At 34.1% G+C, this 26,982-nt stretch overlaps 1 protein-coding gene across 3 annotated transcripts in view; it reads left to right on the top strand.

Annotated features, from left to right (window-relative positions):
* The window catches only part of Lmpt (four and a half LIM domains protein limpet), a 277,526-nt gene extending 250,890 nt beyond the window's left edge, over window positions 1-26,636 (top strand). For all 3 annotated transcript variants that reach the window (XM_089088396.1, XM_089088406.1, XM_089088414.1), the window contains 3 exons: window positions 9,850-10,019; window positions 20,036-20,222; window positions 24,260-26,636. In XM_089088396.1, coding sequence (XP_088944522.1) covers window positions 9,850-10,019; window positions 20,036-20,222; window positions 24,260-24,417 — 515 coding nt within the window. In that variant the 3' untranslated portion in view covers window positions 24,418-26,636. The remainder of the gene's footprint in view (window positions 1-9,849; window positions 10,020-20,035; window positions 20,223-24,259) is intronic.
* Window positions 26,637-26,982: the final 346 nt, after the last annotated feature.

The raw sequence follows: 26,982 nt of genomic DNA, 5'->3' as shown, positions 1-26,982 counted from the left end.
CAAAGCTAGCTTTTTTCAAGGATTATTTAAAGTCCATCGGTAGAAAACTTGCTCCAAGCGAAAGGCAAATTAAGAAACGAAAGTTGAGAAGCTCAGATCCAGGAATTGATATTTGCAGTAAGGCTGTAAATGAGCATATTGTTATTCCAATGATGAACAGTAATTGGCATTTGAAATGCCAAAAACTTAAAATTAAGGTATAAAGCCGACGACGGCTTTACGATGGACGTATATAGAATTTTAGTACGCGAAAGAATCCCCAAAGGTCTATGTGCTCTATTATTTTATTCCCGATCGAGGTATTGATCATCAGGGCCCCATACGCTACAGGTTCAGATGCGTAAGGACAAGGCCAGAAGTGCATTCGCAGGTATGATTTAGAATTAAATTTAATTTTTGAGAACAATAAAGTATTATACGGGCTAAGCTGATCTATTGATATCCATCTAAATCAAAGCCAATAGATATCCAACCTTGCATTCTCTTCTTAATTGCCCCCTTCCCCTCCTCTGGCTTCACATTATACTCAAGCTCATGCTTGAAAAGTCTAAATTCATATACCAGTATTTTTTCAGACGACCGACCTTTTTTTTCTATATCAGGTTTTTATGGCATTTGCCCGTTTCATACTTCTAAGCTAAAATGAACTGAAAACAACTGAATAAAATATCGCAGCCGGAAGCAGTCAATCAAGTTTATTAAGTTCATGATCATAGCTTGAGAAATGAAAATCGGGATTCTCAATTAAAAATTTATAGGTCTTGGGAATCTTAGCCTGCCTGGAACAAAGTAGGCTCATAGTCACGAGACAGCTTGCTACAATTAATATTTGTAGCTCTCGTATACCTCTCATGCATACACACATATATCTGAACAGACATGCGGAGAGTCAACCTCAAAAAGAAAAGCCTGGACCAGAATAAAAAAGCATTCTTTAAAAGCTTTAAAAACATTAAGAGAGAGCTCATTTTGCCAGCCAAATCTCTATGAACATCATAAATGAGAGCTGAGAAGTCTTGTGGTGAGATGCCATTTTTTTAAAAAGACTTTTTTCAGGATTTCCAGAAAAGGAATTTTGAGAATATACAAAATCTACAAAAGATAGTGTTTACAATATACGAAGTCTGAAACTACTTTAAGTTGTAAAAGTAAATCGAATTCTTTTATGAAATGCAAGAGTTTTCTGCTCGTCCCATTGTTTTAATACGAATACTAAAAAGGTGTTAGGCTAAAGATTGTAGGTGCAAATTTCTCTTCAGAAGCTAATGAAAAACTTTCATGGACATCTCAGGCAATTCATGAATTCAGAGTAACAGCAACAGCTAGTTCATAATCCCTTAGCAACTCTAAAAGTGTTTTAACTTTGACAAGCAAGCTGGATTCTTCCGCCAAGTGCCTGGCTGATAAGAGATTTTATGTCTCTCCCAGTCTTTTCTCGCATACGAAGAAAGTAAAATATAAAAATTTCCGGGCTTATCTTTGTCAACTCCAATAAGAATGTTCTGAAATTTGTAAATGTGTTCCTGCGAAATGTAGTGGCCAATCCCTTTGCTATTCAAAAGTATTTCAAGTTATGTAAACAAATAAAGTTCTTTTGCCAAGTAGAATTAGTCACATTTTCTTGGCATTGAATACAGTGGCAATAATGGTATGCACAAACAAAGTTTAAAGTCTACGTAAGTGGTACTAAAAATACTAATGAGGAAAAACCAATCACCAAAGTGCGCTCATCGCTAAAATTGGACACCACCAGAGTGGATAGAAAAAATTGAAAGTATATCCCAAATACTGAATAGCTATCAAATGAAAGCTGTATCTTTTTTCAGTTATAAATTTAAAAATGTTGAAAAATTTTTTTTTTTTTACAGTAGTTCTCTTTTTGGACGGAGAAAAAGGAAGGAACGAACTTGAAAACAACTATACGATTGTTTTTGGGCCGGAAAGAAGGAGGTAAACCGAGGAAAATCTTTGGAGAGGGCCAAGGGGACCGAGATATTTGGGCCCAAAGGTAGAGATGACGCATCAACGCCGACCCTCTTCATTAGCAAGAATATTTTTTGTGTGATGCAGAGTGGATGGGGGAGGGGAGGGTTAAACTTCTTAATGTTTAACCCTCGGTAATATGTGTTACTAGTCTCACATATTACCCAATAGCCTATCTAACAGAGCCATGCCCCAACATGAGAAGGTTTCATGTTGAGATCTATCTCTTTCTCCGAGAAATGTGAAATTTTGCATACAAAACATACCCATTCGTCAGCTAAATAATTGCAAAAAAATAGCATTCTTATTCTTGACCCCCCCTCCCTCGGTTTCTTGAGATGGACCGGATCTCCCTGTATCATTCGTATTTAAAGTCTGGGTACAGCCTAAAAAAAATTAGGAAAACCGGGTTTTGCTTTTCTTACCCTTGGTTCACACCATAAAGATTGCTGTGAGAGACAATACTCGCCATTCGCGTCAATATCTAATTTTAGTTGCTGTTTTGCTCAAATACAATTTTCAAGTCACTAGCACTTGGTGGCAAAATACTGAAAGCTAAAAGAGCGTGTTTGAAATGATCAATCGGAACGATTTTTTGAATAGTTGTTCTTTATTTGTAAATAATATTGTAGGAACCCATAATTAGATTCTCAATCAAATAAAATTTTATACTAGATGCGCCTTCCAACGTTTTTGTATTTGTGCTAGACACATTGCTGGAAACCCCTTGGCTACCCGATATAAGTTGAAAAATTCTCATTTCTGTAAATTTCTTGGCAGAGCAACTAGAATTGTCAAAATTGGCAATTAAAATGCAGCAATAAGCAAATTTTGCTTCCGTGTAAACCTTTGTGTTATCCTAGGGCTACCGTCTGATTTTCTACTTGACCCGACACACAAATTAGAAACAGAAAACCTTCTGTCACTACTAATAACTCACTGCAGAATTATACTGTCTGAAGCCAACAAAACTACTCACGCTTCTCCTCCATCCCAATCAGTTCAATAAGTTCTAATGTCCCTTATATCTTTCCTTACGACCTCCTCCCAACCCATATAGGGACAAACTGTTTTTCGTTTGGTACTAGATAGCTTGCCGACAAGGACGATCTTCGCCAATCTGTCATCCTACGTTCGCAGAGCATGTCTAAGCTATTTTAATCTTTCTCTCATTATTTCAAGGAAGCGATATTGAGACAGTTTTTGTACGTCCTAGCCGACTGGACTGGTGCACGAGATTTGGAATTATTTGTCCGAGAGGGCGAGGGCTCGGATCCTAGTGTACCCACTTATTTGGTTTGGGACGAGGGTCAGTGGTGTGACTCTGTAAGCTCGGCCAGAGTCGACCCAGCTCTAAACGGGTGCCCGGAGAAATCTTGGAGTTGTAAACTGGAAAGGTGTGCGAAAGCACAGGGTGGTTGGCCCCCAACCCCCCATTGTACTTCCTGGCTGAAAGGCCAAGAAATGGAGATCAGTACCGCCGGTAGGGACTGTTTAGTCCAATGCCGTATTCTTTACCTTTTTTTTTTACCTCAATTTTGGAGCCGTCGTTTTTCCTAAAGTGACACATTCTACGTGATAAGGGATCAAGAGCAAATGATTATTATTCTTATCCTCCATTAGATCTGAATTCTCGGACTATCCAGGGGCGTAATTTTCTATGAGGCATGGGGGGCACCTGCCTCTCCCAGACCTCAGTCCCCCTCCCCAGCTGAAATTTAGTTTCTTCCAAAATCTTGTCAAAACTAAGGTAAACCTGCATAATTCAAGCATCAACAGAAAAAGATTGTTTTTTTTTTTTAGTACATGTTTACCTTTATAGTACTTTTATAGTACTAAATAGTACCTTTATGGCACCAAAATGGCTCATTTTTTTATTCTTATTGTCATTTTCACTTGATTTAGGAAAATTAGCTCCAACTTTACTCCCCCCCCCCTAGGATTTTGACAAAATTACGCCACTGGGTCTATCCCCTCTGCATTACACTTCTTGTTGTTTCTACGAAATTTTTTAGTTGGATCAAACCCTGGCCCCCTACTGAGGTGTAAGCTTAGCATTAGCTCCTCAGTGGCTAGACACCCTGGGTGCTAAGGCCTAGCTTCCTTATAAATGTTGTTGCTCCCTATCAGTTAAACATCCTGCTGCACCATAAAACATTTAAAAAACCTCCGTTTAATATACACACAAGGAGCATCTTGCCAACCTTTTACCATCCATTCTATGTTTCTTATCACCCAAAACGTAAACACAAGCTGCTGACGGGGATTGAGTTTAGTTTACATTCGAACTTATGGCATAACAGGGGCAAGGAAATATTTCTAGAAACAATCATTTGAGGTTTCTCGGCAGATGGGCAGAAAACATCTCGAAACAATCTTCCCTAGTTCCTCTAGAGGCATTAGGAAGTGAACATGGAATGCGACGCATTAGATATAAAGGCTATTTTAAGCATCGCTAGTGAACGTGATGTTTTCACATGTGCGCGTGGAACTATTTGTTTAGAAGGAAACCCTCAAATTATTTCTAAAGGTGAAAATATTGTCTTCTTTAAAATTAGATATTCGCGTTATCTACCTTTCGCGATGTTCATGTGTTAAACTGTTTCTAACGCACCTAACAAGAAAACAAAAAAACACCCAAGATTTAAAAATAAAAAAAAATCTTGAGATTTAAACTAATCTTTCCTTCTACAATTATTGACAAAGATTTTAAAGATTTTAAGGGGTGAAAGATTTTAAATCTTCCGTCAGTAAACCTAATCATGATTGGTCTTCTTTGTTTTTAAAGGTTTTATGATTGGGTTATGATTTTTATGTCTTATGTGTTTTCTATTCTGATTGTGTTACATTATGGGTCTTATGATTATGTTATTATGATTGTAAAAACAACATATTTTTGTTCAGTGTATTAATTTTCTTCTCTTTTCTCTTTTTTCCCCTTATGTTGTACTCCGTCATTAGGGGATCTGCACCCTTTTTCGTTGTCACAGGTTATAAATAAATTGAATTGAATTTGATCTGAGTCAGAAGGCGACGACCCTGGTTTTTCAAGAAACTATGAAAATCCATTTGAAAAATCTTTTAGGGCAGATCAGTCGACTTTCCCCTCTCCAGATTTTCTTGAAATGGCAATCCTCTAAAACTTGTTTGTTAGCCAATAGTTTTTACTGTGACGCATAAACTGCTTTTAAGGAATGTATGGAATGGTTATTTACTAAAACTAAAAATTTGTACTTTGTGCAAAGTTTGTAATGTATGGGATGGTTGTAGTTCTTTCCTCAGAATACAAAGTTATAATAAAATACAAGCTATAATAAAAAGTGTGCCTTGAAAAGATTTTGCATTTATGAAACTCATCTTTCTTACGAATGTTAGCTAAAGAGCATTGTCTCATTTGTACCTTCAGTCAGAAATACTTCATTCCTTTAATGGATTTAGAGTGTTAAATGTTTTACATCTAATCATTTAAATGTCTCTTTTGATCCTGAGTGGATTAGTACTTTTTCTTACAGTGAAAGGGTCATTAAATATTTATATTAAAAAACGAAAAGTAATTAATCCAATTTATCTCTGCTTGAAATAAATTATCAACTGTTGCCGAAATGTCAGAAATTAACTCTTACGAACCTAACTATGGGTGGATTAGAATTTAAAAATCCAATAAATGAGGACTTAAAAGTCAATAGGAAGTACAGTAATGTCCATCCATTTGACTAACAGCCGTTTTGAGCGAAAATGGATTAACAAAATTATAAAATAAGTATTATTGTTAATATTACTGTCTGGGTGCACTTACCAAAACTAGCTTGACCTTCAGGCAACAAGGGCTCATTGCCCCAAACTGAAGAAACAATGTATTTACAATTGAGGAAAGAACTTATGCTTGGTTTTCTCATTCTTTTCGCGTATTTGGTAGTTCATTTAGAACATACCCCGTCTAAAGAAAAATAATAATAATAATAATAATAATAATAAACAACCCGGTTTTACCACCAATGGTGCTGGGCATATTGATTTCACAATGTGGTGGTAGCAAGCTATCAGTAGATTTTGACAATTCTTGGAAGAGATATGACAAAACATTTAGAGCTTGATGTGTTAATGTATGCCACTTTTTCTTAGTTCTAAGTCAATTTTGAATTACTCTTTTCTATTACTTTCTGAGATGGTCTGTCACAGCTGAGATCCAATTTATGGTAAGCTTTCAGATTTATTTATTAGCTAATAGCTGAACATACCGGTACGTGCACTTTTTAATGCTGATTTCAAACTAAAAGGTCCCTAAAATCCTAAACTCACCCCATAATTCCAATCCTGTAATGGAGAGAGATACTACTTTTACTTGTACATGAATCAGGACACAAGCTATGTAGCTCTCCCTGGCGACAGGATCTGGCAGACTGTTGAATTCCATAGTTTGCGGTCTTGGGTTAATGGGGCGATAATTTCAAGCCATGAAGGGTCACATCTGCGACCATGTCTCCGGAGACAGATATAGTTATAGACTATATACAAAACTTTTCTAGTTTTTTAACATATTTGGAATCAGTATTAAAAAGCGTCAAATGGAATGTTCGTCTTTTATCTGGCTAATTTATCAAAACACTTGAAGATTTCCCGTATTTGAATAGACGTAATGGATTTTGACAGTTCTAAGATATCAAACAAGTTTTAAGTTGATAAATAGTTTATTATTTCGCCCTTTTAATTCCGAATTTTTCAAACAAGTTTAATCTCTGTAACATTGAGAGAACCAGGCTTTAAAAACACTTGAAGCAATAATTTGTCCCCTGATGTTAAATTGGGATACAAGAAAAATTCTTGTGAGCCAAGTTTCCGGTTCAGTACATTCTGGAATAGATGTGATAATTTCTTTCTCGCAACTAAAGGCCAACTCCCTGGGTTTAATTTATTCGACTTTTAGAAAAGTTTGAGAATAGCTTAATGTTTAATTACCTTTCTCATAAATATTTCTGTATTTTTTCTTATGTGTTGTTATTTTATGTAAGCACCGGTCTCTTAATCCTCATATAATATAAAAACTTTCATGAATTTTAAGCTTCCAACAAACGAAATGCTCATGTAGGTTGTTCTTCTTGACATTTTCTAAAATAGTCAACTTGACTCTTCTCAGCTCGGCTTTCATTTGACTTCTCTTGACTGCTTCTTGACGTGTTTCTCAACGTCTTGTTAAAATCCAGCCTTTGGTGTCCGTGTCGGTGCTCCATTTGAAATAAACTCAGGGCAGTATCTTGCTACATTTCGAAACTCAAAGGTATTCAAGTCAGGATATCAGTTTTCTGTTTCTGGTACTCTTTGAAAATAAATAAATAAAACAGATAATATGACAGCACCTCCCTGTACAAAAAGTATAACAGCAGCTGATGTTTTTTCTCAAATATTAGTATTTAACTTTTACTACGCGAAATTTTCTGTCCTTTTTTTAGGGAAAAAAGCAGAAAATGTGCGTTCACAGAAAAGTGTCCCATATCTTCTTCAATATGGAATTGACTCGTGTTTTTCTAGTCTAACAGTTCTAGCAAGTAAAGATCCCCCAGATATTTGCATGGACACGGCGTCACGTATTCGTATGGAAACACCGTCAAGTTATCTACATTAGTTTAGTAATTTTCCAGAACACAAAAATTAGCAATAGTAATTTCCAATTTTTGAGAAAGGGTGCTGACTTCTCGTAATCTGGTGTGCATATTGGAGCCCAATTTCTTCTGTAGAGTCCACCAAATTTGGCACAGTCGAAAAAAGGCTTGGGGCAATCCCCAAAATACTTGGCCCAGCTCCGTCATGCTTGACACCCGACACTTGGTGTATATGATTTTTTAGAGTGACCTCTTTGTTCTTAGATACTTTTGAGTTTCTTGGGCACTCAAATTAGCAAGCTGCTACCTGACTAGACCCAAATGAGCTTAACCCGGAGTCCAAAGAGCCTGGTTTAGTTTTACCATTTAGTAATAAAACATTCCCTGGTATTGTCTCAATTTCTTCTTCACTCATACATGTACTTTCTTTGGAGGCTTAGCAGGCTGGACAGAGGAAGAGGGAATGCTAGATTAAAAAAAAAATATGTATTAATTTTTGGAAAATAAACTCTCAACTACGAATTTATACGTTGTGCAGAACAGTGAATTCAGGCTTCAATTCTACTTTTTTTTTAGGGTTTAATATTCTTTTGTGCTTAAAAAATACGAAGAAACTCTATTCTCTATTTGACAGTTGTCTACACCAGGCAAATCACTCTACACTTGGTGTTCACTTGGAGTGCCGCGTTGCTGCCCAGGTCTACCATACTTGACGCTGTTCTGCCACTCTTGGAACAGTTCTTGTGTATTCCCCAAAACGCTTCACACAGTTCTGCCATGCTTGGCACGCACCACCAGACTCATAGAATTTCTGAGAGACCTTGGTTTTTGGATAATTTTATGTTTCTTGGGTTATAAAATTAATAAGCCCCTGACCGACTAGATCTAAATGAGCCAAACCTTGAAACCAAAGCCCAACCACAAACCACCAGATGCATAGGATTTCTGAGAGACCTTGGTTTTTAGATAATTTTATGTTTCTTGGGTTGTAAGATTAATAAGCCCCTGACCGACTAGATCTAAATGAGCCCAACCTTGAAACCAAAGCCCAACCACGCACAACCAGATGCATAGGATTTCTGAGAGACCTTGGTTTTTAGATAATTTTATGTTTCTTGGGTTATAAAATTAATAAGCCCCGGACCGACTAGATCTAAATGAGCCCAACCTTGAAACCAAAGCCCAGCCACGCACCACCAGATGCATAAGATTTCTGAGAGACCTTGGTTTTTAGATAATTTTATGTTTCTTGGGTTATAAAATTGATAAGACCGTGACCGACTAGATCTAAATGAGCCCAACCTTGAAACCAAAGCCCAACCACGCACAACCAGATGCATAGGATTTCTGAGAGACCTTGGTTTTTATATAATTTTATGTTTCTTGGGTTATCAAATTAATAAGTCCCTGACCGACTAGATCTAAATGAGCCCAAAATTAGAACCAAAGAGCCAACCATAGTTTGCAATATAGTAATAAGAATTTTCCCTACCGTAGTCTCAAATTCTTTTGAACTCATGATTTTACTTTTTTTGGAGACCTTGTGGGAGGAACAAAGGTAAAGAGAAAGCTGAATTTAAAGCAAACCAGAAAATTTAATTTTACGCATATTTTGCGTAAAATTTAGGCATATTTGCATATTTTACGCATATATATGCGTAAAATAAAATTATACGCATATTTGGCAACACAATAAATTCATGCTTCGATTTTACTCGGTAAAATTTTTTCTGAGGCCTTTGGTGTGCTTTTAGTAAAATATAAACCAAAATCACAAATCATAAGGCCTTTGGCTATAGTGCTCCATACGGAAGCTGAAGAAGCACCACCCGATGGCAAAAAAGTTGCAAAAACACAATATTCTTTAATGTTAAAAAGAAGTATGTATTTCTTCTGGCAAGCTTGTGTTTTAAGTCTTAGCTACTGCTTTGTTATTTTTTCCTTCCTCCTCTCCAAGCAAGAAATCACTCAGTGCATTTACTTCAGTTACAAATCATGTATAATTTCACGTCTGAGTACCATTAAAAGATGTTTTAATAATGTTAAAGATTAAGACATCGTTAAAGCATCGTTAAAGATGTGCTAACGTTCGTATCTTCCTCTTCCTCTTGTTGTTTCTTCTGCGTGTCATCTTGCGTGTCACCATCTTGATTCACATTCATTGAATCTGTCACTATGGTTCAGTATAAGTAACAGCATCAGCAACTTGTAGCAGCTTCAAGTTTGTATCAGATTGTAAATGGTTTTAATTCCATTTTGACTATTTTAGGAACAAAGAAGATGGAATACAAAAGTCGTCAGTGGCATGAAAAATGTTTTTGCTGCTGCACTTGTAAAACACCGATAGGAACAAAATCTTTTATCCCAAGAGAGCAGGAAATCTACTGTACAGGCTGCTACGAAGACAAGTTTGCTACTCGCTGCATAAAGTGCAGTAAAGTAAGTTTAATTTATTGCAGTTTTAATTAACAAAAGGTCAAAAGAGGTAATGAAAAGCAATAACATCAATTTTAGCCGAATCTAAAACAGTTTAGAAAGTTGCATAGTATAATATTATAAATATTATGTCTGAACGGGTGTTATTATTTCTTCCACTTAAATTATTTTGGTGTTTCAAGAATTTCCTATATATTATTCTTTTTGATCATCTGTAGCTGAATAATCTTAATATGTTACAGCTCTGTCATTAGTAAAGACACAAATAAATGGGTTGCTGTTTGGATTCTGAATAACTTTGATTTGTATTCTATTCAGGGGCGTAGCTCCAGCATTTTTATTGTAGGGGGGAGGGCAGGAGGGTTCCAAATCCGGATACTCAAGGGGCATGGGCTGTATAATAATTGTTTTCATCCAGAAATTTGCTATTCTAACTTTATAGTTTTTAAACTTATACCCCCTACAAATAGGGTCGGTTTCATACTTATTCCTTCCCATCCCATAAAAATACCTCGTGGAAAATAAATTCCCTAAAATTCAAAACCAGAAAATCCTGCTTCCTATGTGTACAATTCTCCTCTTGAAAGTAGTTTCCAGACAAATTTTCCCGCAGGAAAATTCCTTCCTGATGGATACTTCCCCAGGAAAATTCTTCCCCGCGATTAATTCTTTCTGAAAAAATTTCCTAACAGACGACCACAACCCGCGTGTCGTGCACGACCTGTAAAATTTGACTGCTACAGAGACGGTCTAACAAACGATGGGAATGTAGTAAAGTAAAGATTTTTAGCAGAAACCATATGGTTACCTCGTAACACAGCCGTAGAGAAACCTGAGCTTCCACGAAAAAATGTTACAAACCTTGTCGTCACAAAACAGGTAAAATATCCTATATTGGATATTTTATATTGGGTGTTAGTGCATATATATCCTATATAAATACACTAACACCGCATAACGATAAGAAAATATATGAGAAACTTGCTTACATCATTCAATGGGCTCATTCTGTGTTGAAATATATTGACTGTGAAAAACTTTATGACATTTTCCCTTCCAAGTAAATTATAAGCTGGCGGTTCCAAGGCTTTGACAATCTTCTGCGACCCCTTCAGAGAAAAACGAATAGTTTTCGTTGATCTTCTTCAGAGTGTTTTTATCATATCCTAAAATTCCTACTAGTAAAAATGGCAGCCCAAACATAAAAAGCCTTTAATTCAAATACTATAGAGAATTCCTACTCCATATTTTCCCTTTTAATTTCCTCCTCACCTTTTTTAAGCCTTTTTAAAATAAGTTTTTTTTAAATTTCAATGCTAAAACTATCAATAGGTGCAAAAAAAGCATATTTTCTCCCTCCCTTAACTTTCCTTATTTCTTATAATATCGCGGAGATTCAAACTAACTTATTTTTAATGGGTTATTTTTACTTATCTTTATTTATTTATACCAAAGGCGGAGAACTTTACTGTGTACGACTTAAGCAATCGCAAAGTTATATATGGAAGAAAACAACTTTTTGCTGGAAAAATCTTCCTGCGCTGGCTGCTACCCTTCTCTCCCCGATTACACGATTTTGACGATTTTGAACCGTAAATTGTTTCCATCGGTAACATTTGAAAATAAAGTATCAATGTAAAAGCTCAATAATTCGGAACAAAAATCCTTAAAAGTAGTCATCAATTGTTCTCTTTGGTGGTTTGTATTCTTAATATATTCTTTATATAAACATACAATTTAACTGAATTATATTAATTCTTTATTTTTATTAGTATTTTATTTTATTATATATTCTAATTATATTTTCCAGTTTTTAATAATTAAATTAAAAGAATAATAAGTGTAAAAACTAATCCTGTAGGAATTTCTATTAAAGCAGAATTTTTTGTATTTCTTCAAAATCGCCCTGGATCCCTTGCAAACGAATTTTTCCAGTTTTCTTACTAAGACAGTGAATCCACTTTTGCTCACTTATAGATGGTAAACGTCCAAGTTCAGTACCAGTTTGACTGTGGCGGTAGCAAAGGCTTTCTTCGAGTATCTGACACATGTGTTAATAACAGAAAGTGGCAAATAGGGTAGTTTGACTGTGGCAGTAGCGAAGGCCTTATTTGAGTATCTGGCACATATTTTAATAACAGAAAGTGGCAGGAAGTTTGATTGCCGTGCCATGGTAACAAAGTAGTCTATTTAGAGCTCATGGGCCTGCACATGGCGTGAACGATGTTTTGAAAATGAAAAATAAGGATGACTATTTCGGTGCAGAAGTAAGACAGCTACCAGGGTTACCTAGGTTTTATGATACAAGAATGGGTTTTATTGGATAGGTAGCTTTTGACATGAGCTTTTTGTTATACAGTTAGCTATTTTAATCTGTTGAATTTCTTTATATATATATATATATATATATATATATATATATATATATATATATATATATATATATATATATATATATATATATATATATATATATATATATATATATATATATATATATATATATATATATATATATATATATATATATATATATATATTTAGATCTAATTTAACACATGATTTTTTAACGTATTGAGTAGTCTTGTTTAATATATTTTTTATTCCAAATTATAATTATTTTATTAGATTATAATAATTATGTCATTGTTTTAGTCCTAAATTAATACATTTATTCAAATAAAAGCACATTAATTATTATGTTATATTCAATATAATATAATGTAACTAATTGAATAGATTTAAATAACTAACTGTATAGCAAAAACCTCAAAACAAAGCTACATATACAATAAAACCCATTCTTGTACAGCAATTTTATATTACTGGTATCCGGGATCATTGTTTTTCCTGAGGCGAAAATAATTTCTTAGAATGTTACAAATTAGAATGTTATAACGTTAAAAAATGACTATCGTATCGACATTTTGACTGACGAATTCAGACGATTTGAGCTGGATTTATCTGGAGTTTCAGAAACTCATATCCCAGGGGTAGGAAACGGGAAATTAGGTGATATAGAATTTGTTTACTCAGGCAGGAAGGATGGGGTACATAGACAAGGAGTAGGGCTCATGATGAATAAGCATGATTAATAAGGAAGTCTTGTTTAGGCTGGGAAGCTATTAATAATATAATACTAATTACTCATTTTATGACCAAAAAGTTCAGGGTATCAGTAATAGTAGTATATGCCACTGTAGAACCGACTGACGGAGATACTAGTGACTCAGATGAATTTTACTTACAGTTAAAGGAGCAAATAGACAGGGTCCCAGGTAGAAATATGATGTTATTACTGAGAGATTTTAACGCCTAGGTCTGTAGAAATAGAGATAGATAGTATTCTAACCTAGGTAAATTTGGTGTAGGAAAGAAAACAGTAATGGATACAGACTTTTGCAATTTTGTTGGTAAAACAATCTAGTTGTAACCTATACGGTGTTTGATCATAAAAGGGCTCATAATTTAAAATGGTATTCACGTGATGGTAAGACAGTAAACCTTATTAATTATGTTTTATTAAACCGAAGACTGGTAGGATCAATACAAGATACTAGGGTACATAGTAGTGCCGTTATTGATGTTAAAAGTATAGATCACCATCTTGTAGTATCAAGGGTTAATTTAAAGCTGAAATATCGGAAGGGTAACTACCGCCCGGGAAGTTATTATGTTGGTAGACTCCAGGATGAGAATTTGAGAGAAATTTTTCAGGAACAGTTGAATACTAAGCTTGAAAGTTGAAAATTTGATAATGTGGAGGATGGTTGGAATAATTTTAGAAAAATAATTTGTCAAGCTGCTGAAGATGTCTTAGGAAAGAAACCTAGAACTGCAGCTAAAAATATTAGTGAAAAAGCTTTATGTTGAATAGAAAGGAGAAAGGACTTGTACAAGAAATTTCTGAGTGATAGATCATATGAAAACAAAAGGAACGTAAAGAAAGTGGAGAAAGCATTAAAATATGAACTAAGGAGGTATGAAGTGGAGGCCATGGATAAAATTGCCGAGGATATGGGTGATGCAGCTAGACGGCAAAATAGTAAAATATTGTACTGGCATATTAACAAATTGAGAGGGAGTAGTCAATCCGGACTTGGCCCAGTTAAAGATAGGAATGGGGCCGCAATTAGCGATAAGGAGAAAACTAAAGAGAGATGGGTCGAACATTTTGAGAGTTTGCCTAAACGAGATAGATTTGCAGGAGAAGATATAGAGGAAAATGAAAAAGTTTCTGATACCTTGGATGTGAAAGAAGATTTGTTTTGTGAGGTGGAATTAGCAACAGTACTAAAAGGATTAAAAAATAATAAGGCTCCAGGTGCTGATAGGGTGGTAAATGAGTTTCTTAAATATGGTGGCTCTGAGTTTAGAAATAAGTTACTGAAGAATACGAATATGATTTTTGAAAAAGGGGAAATACCTAACGATTTTAGGAAAACCTTAATTAAACTACTTTATAAGAAAGGTGATAAAAGTGAGTGTGGTAATTATCGAGGCATTAGTCTGGTCTCTGTAGGCAGTAATTTAATTAGTAATATGATACTTTTTAGACTGAGAGATGCCGTAGACAAAGTTTTAAAAGAAGAACAGTGTGGTTATAGAAAAGGTAGAGGATGTGTCGATCACATTTTTACTCTTAGGCTAATAATTGAGAAGTGCCTGAGTTTTCAAACACCTTTGGTCCTCATTTTTATAGATTATGAGCAAGCGTTCGATTCTGGTGATAGAAGAGCTTTATTAAAGGTTTTATCCTTGTATGATATACCAGACAAATAGATTAAAGTGATTAGTGCTATGTACGAGAATAACACTGCTGCTGTTAAGGTGGGAAATGAGGTTAGCAGCTGGTTTTGTATTAAATCAGGAGTTAAGCAGGGTTGTGTTCTATCCCCCTTTATATGGATTATTTTGATGGACTTTGTCTTAAGGAGCACAGGAAAGGCAATGGTAGACCACGGAATCAAATGGGTAGGAAAAAGTCTCCTGGACTTAGATTATGCTGATGATTTAAGTTTCCTAGATGAAAGTGTGAGCAAAATGAATGAAGTTTTAGAGTCTTTGCGAGTTCAGGGTGCTAGAATAGGTTTTAAGATTCTTGTTAAAAAGACTAAGTTACTAAGGCTAGGAATAACTGAAAATGAAAAGGTTACGTTGGGTAATGAAAAGATTGATCAGGTGGGCAGCTTCACTTACCTTGATAGTATTATTAGTAAAGATGGTGGGAGCAGTGAAGGTGTTAAAAGTAGAATAAGCAAGGCTCAGAGTGTTTTTTCACAGTTAAAGAAAGTTTGGAAGAATAGGAAGATAAGTCTGCAACCCAAGATTAAAATATTAGAAGCTACAGTGATGACAGTAGTCAAATATGGCTTCGAAACATGGACGCTCCGAAAAGCAGATGAAGATTTGCTAGATGTTTTCCAGAGAAGTTGCTTAAGGATTGTTCTGGGTACCCGGCTGACTGACCGTATTTCAAACAATAGGCTATACAAAAAATGTGGTTCAATACCGCCACAGTTTATAGAATTATCCAGTAAGTTTATCGCAGATCATTTCTGGTCTTCATTCTCGGTACGAACAAAAAGCTCCTCCCACTTATTTCTACATTAGCGGGTTAGTCTGTTTCAGTCAATCAATGAGAAATGGTTACAAAGTGCATTATTCGTAATAGCGGGTTTCCACTTGTTTCGTGTCCAAGAGAAATCTGACTTGTCTACCCGTGAAAAAATCTATGCCGCTTATGTTTGTATCTGCAAAAACGTTCTCTGGAGCACCCACACCTTGGTCCGGGTTTTTATAATGGGTGAGATAGGGTATGATCATACTGCTAATTCTATAAACTGTGAATACCGCTCTCTAGGGCTATAATGAAAGAAAGGTTGAAGGGGCTAGGGCACGTTGTGCGGATGAAGGATGATAGATTGCCGAGGATTGTTCTTTTTGGCCAACTGTCTAGGGCTAAGCGGAAAGCAGGTCGTCCACGTCTAGGGTGGGAGGACGTCAAAAAGAAAGATTTAAAGGAAATGGAAACTTCGTGGGTGGGTGTAAAAAGGGAGGCTTTGAATAGATTGAGGGGAGGAGGAGGAGCGTGCGTAGCTGTGTTGGCCTCAGGCGGCTTGGTGCTGCGGTGAGTTGTTAATAGTAGTAGTAGTATATTGAATATAAAATGATATTTTTTTTATTTGAATAAATATATTAATTTAGAACTAAAACAATAACATAATTATTATAAACTAATATTATAAACTAATAGCGTAAACGTTATGATGTTGCAAAGAAACCATGGATATCGAAAGCACTACTTAAGTTGATGGATAAAAGACAAGAGCTCTACGAAAGGTCTAAAAAAACTGGATCTCAATCAGATAAAGATATTTACAAAAGTTATAATAGAAATCTTAACACCCTTCTAAGACAGGCTAAAAAACTCTACTTTGTAAATAAATTTAAAGAAGCAGAAGGCAATCCTGTGAAAACGTGGAGAATCATCAAGTTGGTAGTAAACCCTCGTGCTGCCCCGACTATCCCTGACATTCCTGATGCTCACTCGGATAATCAAGTTGCTAATATAATGTGTGCACATTTTACTGATATTGGTAGGAGTGTATCTGATAGTGTTGCGCAGTCACCCAGTGATGGATCTTATAATGATTTTTTCGATGAGGCAGCTGAAGTCTCTATATTCTTAAGACCAGTGACTCTTGCAGAGCTTGAGACGACGGTGAAGTCAATGAAGAATTCAGCAGCTGGGTCGAATTTTTTCAGTGTTAGAATTCTTCGTTCAGTTTTCTCTATTATTTCAGATCATTTGTTGTATTTGATTAATTCTTGTTTTAAGAGTGGAGTTTACCCGGATTGTTTGAAAAGTGCTTATGTGGTACCCCTGTTTAAGAGTGGTGATAAGAATGATATGAATAATTACAGACCAATATCAATGCTCCCAATAATATCGCGTCTGTTTGAAAAACTGATTTATGTAAGAATGGTGGATTTTTTAAATAAAAATTCTTATTTTCACCCTACTCAGTTCGGATTTCGTCATGGGATGTCAACAGAGCAAGCTTTGATTTTTTTAACAACATTTGTCAATGATTCGTTGGATGCGGGGCTGAAAGTTGCGTCTATTTTCTGGACATTATGAAAGCATTCGACTCTGTTGACCCTAGTGTATTATTATCAAAATCAGAGCATGTCGGTATTCGTGGTAATTTTAATAGTTTGATTTTGTCTTTTTTGAGTGGAAGGAAACAGTGTGTTGGGGTTGGGAGTATTCATTCTCATTATATGAATGTGAGATGTGGAGTACCACAGGGTTCTGTGCTTGGACCCTTGTTGTTTTAATCTATATTAATGATTTGAATGCGTGTCTTAAAAGGATATTTAGTCATGTGGGACCTGCAGCTAGAAGGTCAAAGATGATATTGCCTAGCTTCGCTGATGACACACAGTTTTCTGTGGCAGCTGTGACTGAGGCAGATTTATTTCTGCTTTTAAATACAGGAATGAGTTGTATTGAAAGATGGATCCGTGTAAACAAATTATGTTTGAATCATAGTAAAAGTAAATTTATTCTATATGGAAGAAGTACTAATTATTATCCTTGGATCCATGGTATTCAACTAGAAAGTGGATATCTCCAGAGACATAGTTATGTTCAATATCTTGGTGTCCAAGTTGACGAGTGTCATATTGAATCACTGTGTACAAAAATTGCCAGGAATGTTGGAATGCTGCGGAAACTGAAACATTTTTTCCCTCCTAAAATTTTAAAAATGCTGTATTTCTCGCTGGTTCATCCGTATTTGTTATATTGTGTAAGTATTTGGTCAGCGACATTTATTACTTATCTACTGCCACTGCAGGTTTTACAAAATAAAGCTGTTCGTGTTTTATCTAGAATGCGAGGTTCTGACTTAGTTCAAAAGAAATACAACGGTATTAAGATTATGCCACTTTTTGGCCTAGTCAAGTTTTACAAGGCATTATTCATGTTTAAAAGTTTTAATAACCTGCTACCTGCATATTTCTCGATTGCATTTACCGAAGCTAAACACAGGTATGAGACAAGAAATGCCCATTCAATACGAACCCCGTTTCCTGTAACAACAAGGTCTACATTTTCTATCCGTTTTTATGGCCCGGCTGTCTGGAACAAAACTTCCCGAGGAGGTAAAAAATAAGACAGATCTGGATGAATTTCGAAATTCCCTAAGAGTAAGCTGTTTTTGTCAATTTGGAAGATTTTAGTGGTTGTGTGTAGATAATGATTGGTTGAATGTTATTGGTGAGAGGTGTGTTTGGGTTTTGAATGGATGAGTGATTTATTTCCCTTTTTTATTTATTTTTTTTTCCTCTATTTTGTGAATGTTGTGAGTTGTGTTGCGTTGTTTGCGTGGTTGGTTCTCATGTTCCCATTTTTTTTACTTTTTTGTTGGAGGGGTGGGAGAGGGAGGCGAGAGAAGATATTTATTTGTTTTTTGGGTTGGACCCTTTTTGGGTTATATTAGGGTCTGAGGAAATAAATGATATTAATAGAAAATATTATATATATATTTTTAAAGTGTTTTTCTTTTTTTCGGGTTTTGTCCGGCATGCAGTAATGCATTGGATTGTGTTTTTTTAAATGAGATGTTTGTTTATTTATTTATTGTAACCCGTTTGTAAATAAAAAAAAAAAAAATAATTATAATTTGGAATAAAAAATATATTAAATAAGACAACTCAATACGTTAAAAAATCAAGTATTAAATTAGATCTAAATGCATACATTTAAATAGTAATTCAACAGATTTAAATAGCTAACTGTATAACAAAAAGCCCATGTCAAAAGCTACCTATCCAATAAAACCCATTCTTGTATCACAAAACCTAGGTAACCCTGGTAGCTGTCTTACTTCTGCACCGAAGTAGTCATCCTTATTTTTCATTTTCAAAACATCGTTCACACCATGTGCAAGCCCATGAGCTCTAAATAGGCTACTTTGTTACCGTGGCACTGCAATCGAACTTCGTGCCACTTTCTGTTATTAACACATGTGTCAGATACTCGAAGAAGGCCTTCGCTACTGCCACAGTCAAACTGGTACTGAACCTGGCCGTTTACCATCTATAAGTGAGCAGAAGTGGATTGACTGTCTTAGTAAGAAAACTGGAAAAATTCGTTTGCATGGGATCCCGGACGATTTTGAAGAAATATGAAAAATTCTGCTTTATTAGAAATATCCTACATTATTAAATTTTACACTTGGTATTCTTTCAATTTAATTATTATAAACTGAAAAACATAATTAGAATATATAATAAAATAAAACACAAATAGGGATAAATAAATTATATAATTTAGTTAAATTGTATTTGCATGTAAAGAATATATTAATAATATAAACCACCAAAGAGAACAGTTGAGGACTACTTTTAAGGATTTTGTTGCGAATTATTGAGCTTTTATATTGATTCATTGTTTTTAGATATTAGTGACGGAAACAATTTATATTTGCTTGAAATTTAGATTTATAAAGATAAATTTATTCAGAAGTATATTTGAAAACAAGGTATTTTAATACATTAGGAACTATTTTAACTGAAATATTTAAAATTATTGTTCATATGTTGGATTTTTTATGCGGAAAATAACTAAGAATATGATGTGACAGGCAAAAGCAAAATTTCTGACCACGGCAAAAGCAACATTTCTGACCAGGCTCAGAATAAAAGCAGGCATGTACTCGTATCTTTTTATATGCGCAACAAACAAAGTCCAAAAACTTGAACAACCTTATTATTCATATTTTGTTAAAGAAAATCCGCATTTTTTATCCTTCTTTTTGTCAAACTCATTTTCTGGCCAGTAAAAACATATTTTTAGATGTTATCATATTAAATTTTGGGATATTTATGATCCAAATTATTGATCCAGAAAAAAGTTCAATTTTTGTCCACAACCAAAAACTATCCTTTTCCTTATTCTTTCATTTAAGTTTAATTACAAGATATCAGAATTAGTTCTTTTTTTCCAGATTATTACGACAGGTGGAGTAACGTACAAGAGTGAGCCATGGCATAGAGAATGTTTCACGTGCACACATTGCAACACTCTTTTGGCTGGCCAACGATTCACATCTCGTGATGACAAACCTTATTGTGCCGAATGTTTTGGGGAGCTTTTTGCCAAAAGATGCACTGCCTGTATTAAGCCAATAACAGGTAATTGACGTTTATATGGAAAATTTCAAATCTAACTTTCCTACTAAAGATAAAGATATCTCAGAAAGTCCCCAGAGAAACTAATTATTGTGCAAATTGTAGCACAAAGATACACTGCACACATTTTTAGGTAATTGGCCTAAATACTTTAGTAGTTAATTGGTCTGTAATAATTTTTTTTACGAAAAACTAAAGTTTTTGGTAACATTTCCAGAAGGAAAAACATGACAAATTTGTATTTTAGGAAAATCGTAAGTAATAAGGTAAATTCTCCCTCGCTACTCTGATATGTTATCTAAGAGCTTTTTCTATAGAGAAATCACTTTTTGCGCAGTAGTTCCCTAAAATCAGATGTAAAATAATTCTAGAAAATAATCTATTTCCCTTTAAAATTTGCTATTGTGCATTAATAATTTATGTTGTCACAGACTTTAAAACTTTTTAATTCATTGACTTTACTGAATGAATAGTTGTCATATTTTTCCCCCTCAGACGAAGTTTTTTACTACCCTGATATAAATTGAACCTCTCTATATTCTGCTGTAATATAATTCACAAGGTATAAAAGAAAATTCGTATTCATCCATAAAAAACAAGGGACAATATCTAATTGCCCCTTATAATTCTAGGTTGCTGGGTTTACCTGCCTTTTTGTTCTTCCTAAAACACACTTTTTAGCTCATTGTTTATAATGGCCCAGAGTTTATCAATTTTAATAATTTTAATAATTAGATAATTGAGTTCTTTAATAATTTAATAATTTTGATAATTTAATAATTGTTAATAATTTAATTGCTTCTGTTAGTCATTCTAGTGTCTTATTTTCAAACTTGGTCAAATTCAAGTCTGATATAACTCTGTGTGGATGTCTTATGATTAAGAATTGAGTTCGCAGATTTTTCTGGATCTTATAACGTATATTGTTGTGCAGGACTCTACTAAACAATTAAAAAAAAAAATTATATCTGTTAGTACTCTATCCCAATGTACGTGGCACAGCACCACAGGTGCCATCACTGGTGTCACTAGTATAGGTATTGCGGCCCACGGTCTCGCGTGGACTATTTGCTCCAGGGCGTTATACGTCTATGCAACTGATAACCTGTATATCTTTTCGGATGGGAGATGGGGCCTCCAGTATGCAGGGTGCCCACAAAGTCTGGGCAAATGTAAATTTTATTCTTCACAGAGCCAAACAATTTTATTAAATATTTTGTTTAGGAAATTTTATTTTCAATAGGAATTCCATTATTTGCAATGGATAGTCTGACGCGTCTTGCTAAATTCAGGTGAACTCGATTGAAAAGGTGTACATTGCCGTCAATTTTACCCCACTGACTGATAATGCATTCTTTCAAATGGTTTAGATTTGCAATCCTTATTGATAAAATTTTTATTTTAACACAACCAAGAAAAAGAAATAAAAGGGAGAAAGGTCGGGTGAAAGAGGGAGCAATTTTGCATGAAATCTTCTTCCAATCCAATGAAGACAAAGGGCAATCGTTTTAGTTTACTAGTTTTTATTGACCCAATAGCTGGTGCATAGTCTTTCTATTCAATATTTCTTCTGTAAACTGAAGCTGCGCAGCAAAGTTCTTAAAATATATTTATTTTCATTAAGCATCTATTTATGTATATGAACTACTACACTAAAAAAGGGAGAGTTTAAAATGTCATTTACAAACCGGTGACGGTACTTATCGGTTATATAATAAACACTCTAGAATTTTTGACGCACTCATAAGACAAAAACTAGGCAAGCAACTTCTTTAACAAGACAATACCTTTGGCTCGCTAGGCAAACAGGGGTTTCTCACTCCGAGAACAATATTTCTGAATAGGTTTTTTGGGTTGAGGAGCAAAAGACGTACTTAGGTTAGTCTAGGTTACGTATTTAACGTACTGCACTCTGGGCGGCCCCCTTCCATGATTCTTTGTGGTAGTTTTCATAATTTTGCTACTAAAGTATTACATTTTCGCCACATTTTGTTTTATTTCACTAGCAATTACCGAACTTCACTTTTCGAGTGTTTATTATAAAACTGATAAGTACCGAATTCTCTCTCTCTATTCATCCACGTCATCTGGAAATTTCTTGACTGTTCGAACAGTAAAGCTCTTCAAATTCAGCTTTTGTTAATTTCTTTCTCTTATTTTACAAATTACTTATGTACATGCATCCGAGGAAATGTTTTCTTGTATGTGACACCATATTGTTTTGCTTGGTTCAACATATTTAATTGTTTATCATAATTCAGGAGTGCATATTGAGATAAGGGGGGATGGGAATTAGTGAAACTGTATCTAAAGAAAACATCCGTTTTGAATATACATCTTGAATTTAACTAGCTCCTGAATTTTCATCGATTTTCATTATGTTTTACTAAGATGTTTTTGGGGTCCTAAAGAAATAATTTTTTTTTTCTGTATCAGCTTTAATTTTCCAAATACAGTACTATAACTCACAATTATGGTTTAGGAATAGTAAAAAATTTGTTGTTTTATTAAGTTAACAGATCTTTAACACTTGAGATTCTTGCCAAAACTAATGTGATATTTGAATTAAACTTCTTAAATACATATAAAATTGACATCAAGAGCCACACCACCAAAACCACAGTTGACTATATACAACCCACCCTCCACCTCTCTTATATCTCGTATTTTGAAAAACAATTTATTTTGTATCTTCATTAAAACCTAAAAAATTTTTTGCCTACCCTCCTTAAATTTTTGTTAGTTGTGGCCACAGTGTTAACCTAACCTGCCATCAGCTATTCTATGGGAATTTCGTTGGTATTCAACTAATTTTTGTTGATTCCGGGCCACTGTTGAAATTAGATTTTACTCGAGTGTAAGTGATATACAGCATAAATAAACTAACTGGCTTACTATTTTTATTCTTATTTTCTTATTCTTCTGTTTTTCTCTTGTCAGGTAATTTCCATTTTTAATGTCTGCTACATATTTTTTTTATTTAAAGGGAGTTTAGCATTATGTCCTTCTTATCTTTGGAGGAATGATAATTTTATAATTTTCTTCTGGCATCTATGGAACCTGTTTTCTTCAGTTCAAAATCGGTTATTGATAAATCATGTACTTCATTTGTCACCTAGTAGACAATCAAAGTTAGTAGAAAGATCTGGTAGACAATCTTTATTTATGTCTGATTGCTTGAGCATAATGGGGGGAGGAGGAGGTGGGAATTCACATTTATGTATTTCAGGACCCATTTTTCTGACATTTCTGAAGCCAACCTTCATGTCTACAGGCAGGGGGAGGGGAGACTATCACCCTATCCTCCATTTCTTTGAATGAAGATAAATTAAATCATCTTACATGCATCCAATGAACTAACTTCATCCCTTTTACAGAAAATATTTCTAAACTATGCACTTAATGTGCTATTGATTTTATATTTTTCGTATTAAAAAATGTGTTTAATTTAAAACCCAAAGAATTTTAAAAAAAGTGATGTTATAGTCAATGCTTATAGGAAGGGGAAAGGGAATTTAGATTAGTAGAATAGGCACTTTTAGATATTATTTTTCCAAGTTTTGGGAATGGTCCTTCAAATCCGTAAGGATCTTCTACTGACGAAAGAATTTCATTGCATTTTTGGCATTGATGATGCTGTTTTTATCTTTATAGACGGCCTTCAATAAACAAACCCTTTATTTAAGTTTTTACCTTTGAAAAGGCCATTGTCTTCAAAATTGAAAAATCATTAAGCAAAGTAAAGTCTTATCTATTATCTCAAGGTACCAGAGGTGTGTGTGTGTGTTTTAAGCCTCAGAAGTGTGTTCTTAGGTCCTTTTGACAATTTTCCTGAACTCTCCTATGACTATCATCAGGGGAGGAAGGGTCTGTTACCCTTGTAAATGCTTTTTGTTTCTGACCAGTTATTAGTCAAAATATCAAATCAATTCCTTTCTTTTGTTATTGACCACCTCCCTTAAAAATTCCTAAGTGCGTGCCGGGACAAACCTTTAACCTCCATAATACACAGAAAAAATAAAAATTACATTATTTTCCAGGCATTGGCGGAACTCGTTTCATCTCATTTGAAGACCGTCATTGGCACAACGACTGCTTTGTTTGTGCACAGTGCAAAAGTAGCCTAGTTGGCAAAGGGTTTATTACAGATGGTGCTGATATTCTTTGCCCAGACTGCGCTAAACAGCGTCTCATGTAGAGAAAAAATATTCTTGGAAAGTGTGGAATATATCCCTTGTGCTACAGAAGCCTGCTAACCCTTTGATAAACCATAAACTTTATTTGTCTGTGATTTTCGTTTGTCTTAAAGAAATACAATATATTTAAAAACCATTGAACTGTTAGACAAAACTATGTTATATTACTTCCGTTGAGTATCGCTAATTTTAGTAAAATCAGGAATTTAATTATTTTTTTCTCATTCAAAATTCATAAGCAGTTAGGAAACGTGAAACCTCATGTGTGAAGCTGCTAGCTGCTTGATACAAAAAATTTGTTTTATTCTTGGCAAAAATCATTGTTTGAATTAAAATATTACTTGTTGGAATTTTAAAATGTATCATAATATACGTTATTAAAGCACAAAAAAAACTATAAATGCAAATGATACATTTTGTGTCAAAGAACAAAAGATATAAAGCTATCTAAAATAATATCGGATTCATCATGGTAAGGAAATCACGTTTGAAGTATTATGAATTTAAGAAGAATTGAAAACCAAATTTATTTTCAATAATAAAAAAAAGCTTCACACTTGTTTGTATCTTTTCACATTTTATCTAATCAACTATTCTAATTTTTTCCCGTGCCAAAGTCTTCGTCTTGACCTAACCGTGCGAATCGTTGCTTTTTATTTTTCTCTAACAAATATATGTTTTCTAAATATTGGTTATGTAAAGTTATAAATTCTATTTTCTTTCTGCTCGTTACAGTGTTGCATGCTTGTTTTTCAGAGTTTTTATTTACTAACTTGTGCTGTGCAGATTAAATAAATAAATCTAGGCTATTCAGTTATCCATATTTGATTAAAAAATTTATTTAGAATCCAAAGACAAGCAAAACTGTTTTATTTTTAGAAATTGTATTTGTGACACAAGGGTTAAGTTAGGTTAGGCTTGGGAGAGACAAGGTTATAAATCCAGTTTAGGTTTTGAAGATAGGATAACTGCTAGGTGAAAAATTGGGTTTTAAAACTTTTGAGAATATCTTTTTTTGGAAAATCCTGCCCTTATTTTTACTGTTTGTTTCTATAATATGAATTATTAACAAGAAATATAACAGAAACGAAATTAATAGAAGAGGGAAAATCAAACAAATTCACAAAAAGAAGATAAAATAATAGTAATTAACATTAAACTCAGAAGGGAAGTGACTATAAATTAATGTGTAAATTTATAGTAGCCATAAATAATACATCAGTTTTTGCCTAGATTTTAGTTTTCAAACAAACTACTTATTAAAAATAAAAATGGATTAAAAATAAATTAAAGAGAAAGAAAAAATTTTATCCTAAATAAACACGGTTTCTTATGCAAAAAAAAAAATTAAATGCCTTAGAAATTCTACATTGTTCAGAAAAATCTTCATAGGAAATACCAAATTAAATTCAAAACAATTTTAACTATAGTTTTCAAAGTTTTCCAAATTAAATTCAAAAAAATTTTAACTATAGTTTTCAAAGTTTTCCAAATTAAGTTCAAAACAATTTTAACTATAGTTTTCAATGTTTTCCAAATTAAATTCAAAACAATTTTAACTATAGTTTTAGAACTTTAATGGAAATTTTGAAAGCAAGCTTTTTTCATTACTGTTACAAGACAGCCTACTGTTTTGCAAAATAGAATTTTTGTTTTTGAAAGTGCTTTGAAAATGAAAACCAGTGCTTGGCTTTGGACAAATTGATTTTTGCATATTTAAAAGAAAAAAATTGTTCAGCGACAATAATCAGCGTATATCCTCTGGCGTATTCAATTTTAAGCTACTTGTTTCTAGTACCACTTGGCTTCAGATTATGGATGCTATACTATAGGCTATTCTGCTGGTAAAAAATTCTATGAAGGTTTTCTTGGCTGCTTTACAAGCCACAGACAGCTAAAAAATTTCCAAAAGATCGATAACAAGTTGAGTGTCACTGAGAGTGTCGGTACCAATTTAGGATAACCACATTGGTTATGCCTCAAATTGAAATAACTAATTTGGGTATCACTTTAGAGTTTACTTTTTATGTATGTTTGTCAATGTTGAGATTTGAACAAGTTGGAAGTTATGCCAGAAGAGGGAGAAATTGACTAGTAGTTGATAATTAGACTGAATCAATGTAGTCCTGAATTTAGAGAAAATTGTATATGTAATGTCATAAAATGGATTGCAACTGAATATTTTTGTGCCAATTTATGGAATAAAACTTTGAAATATAAACTAGTTATTCTATTATATCTTTCAAGGCTGGATGCACTGTTCTATTTTCATAATATCTGATAGCTACCTGCCTGACGTTGCATCTGAATTTAAAAGAAATCTTCTAATCAGTCTTTTTGTATGAGACGTCCTAGCCGAGTCGATTGGTGCGCTAGATTTTGGATCCTTTGTCCGAGAGGGCAAGGGCTTAAATCTTAGTGTACCCAATTGTTTGGTTTGGGATGATGGTCAGTAACGTGACTGTAATCTCAGCCAGAGTCAACCCAAATCTAAATGGATACCTGGAGAAATCTGGGGAATGTAAACAGGAAGGGTGTGCAAAAGCATAGAATGGCTGACCCCGTCC

This window comes from Artemia sp. Qi Xiang Cuo, chromosome 1 (assembly GCF_049724085.1).
Source record: "Artemia sp. Qi Xiang Cuo chromosome 1, ASM4972408v1, whole genome shotgun sequence".
Classification (NCBI taxonomy): Eukaryota; Metazoa; Arthropoda; class Branchiopoda; order Anostraca; family Artemiidae; genus Artemia; species Artemia sp. Qi Xiang Cuo.
This window is presented reverse-complemented; position numbering and strand designations above follow the sequence as displayed.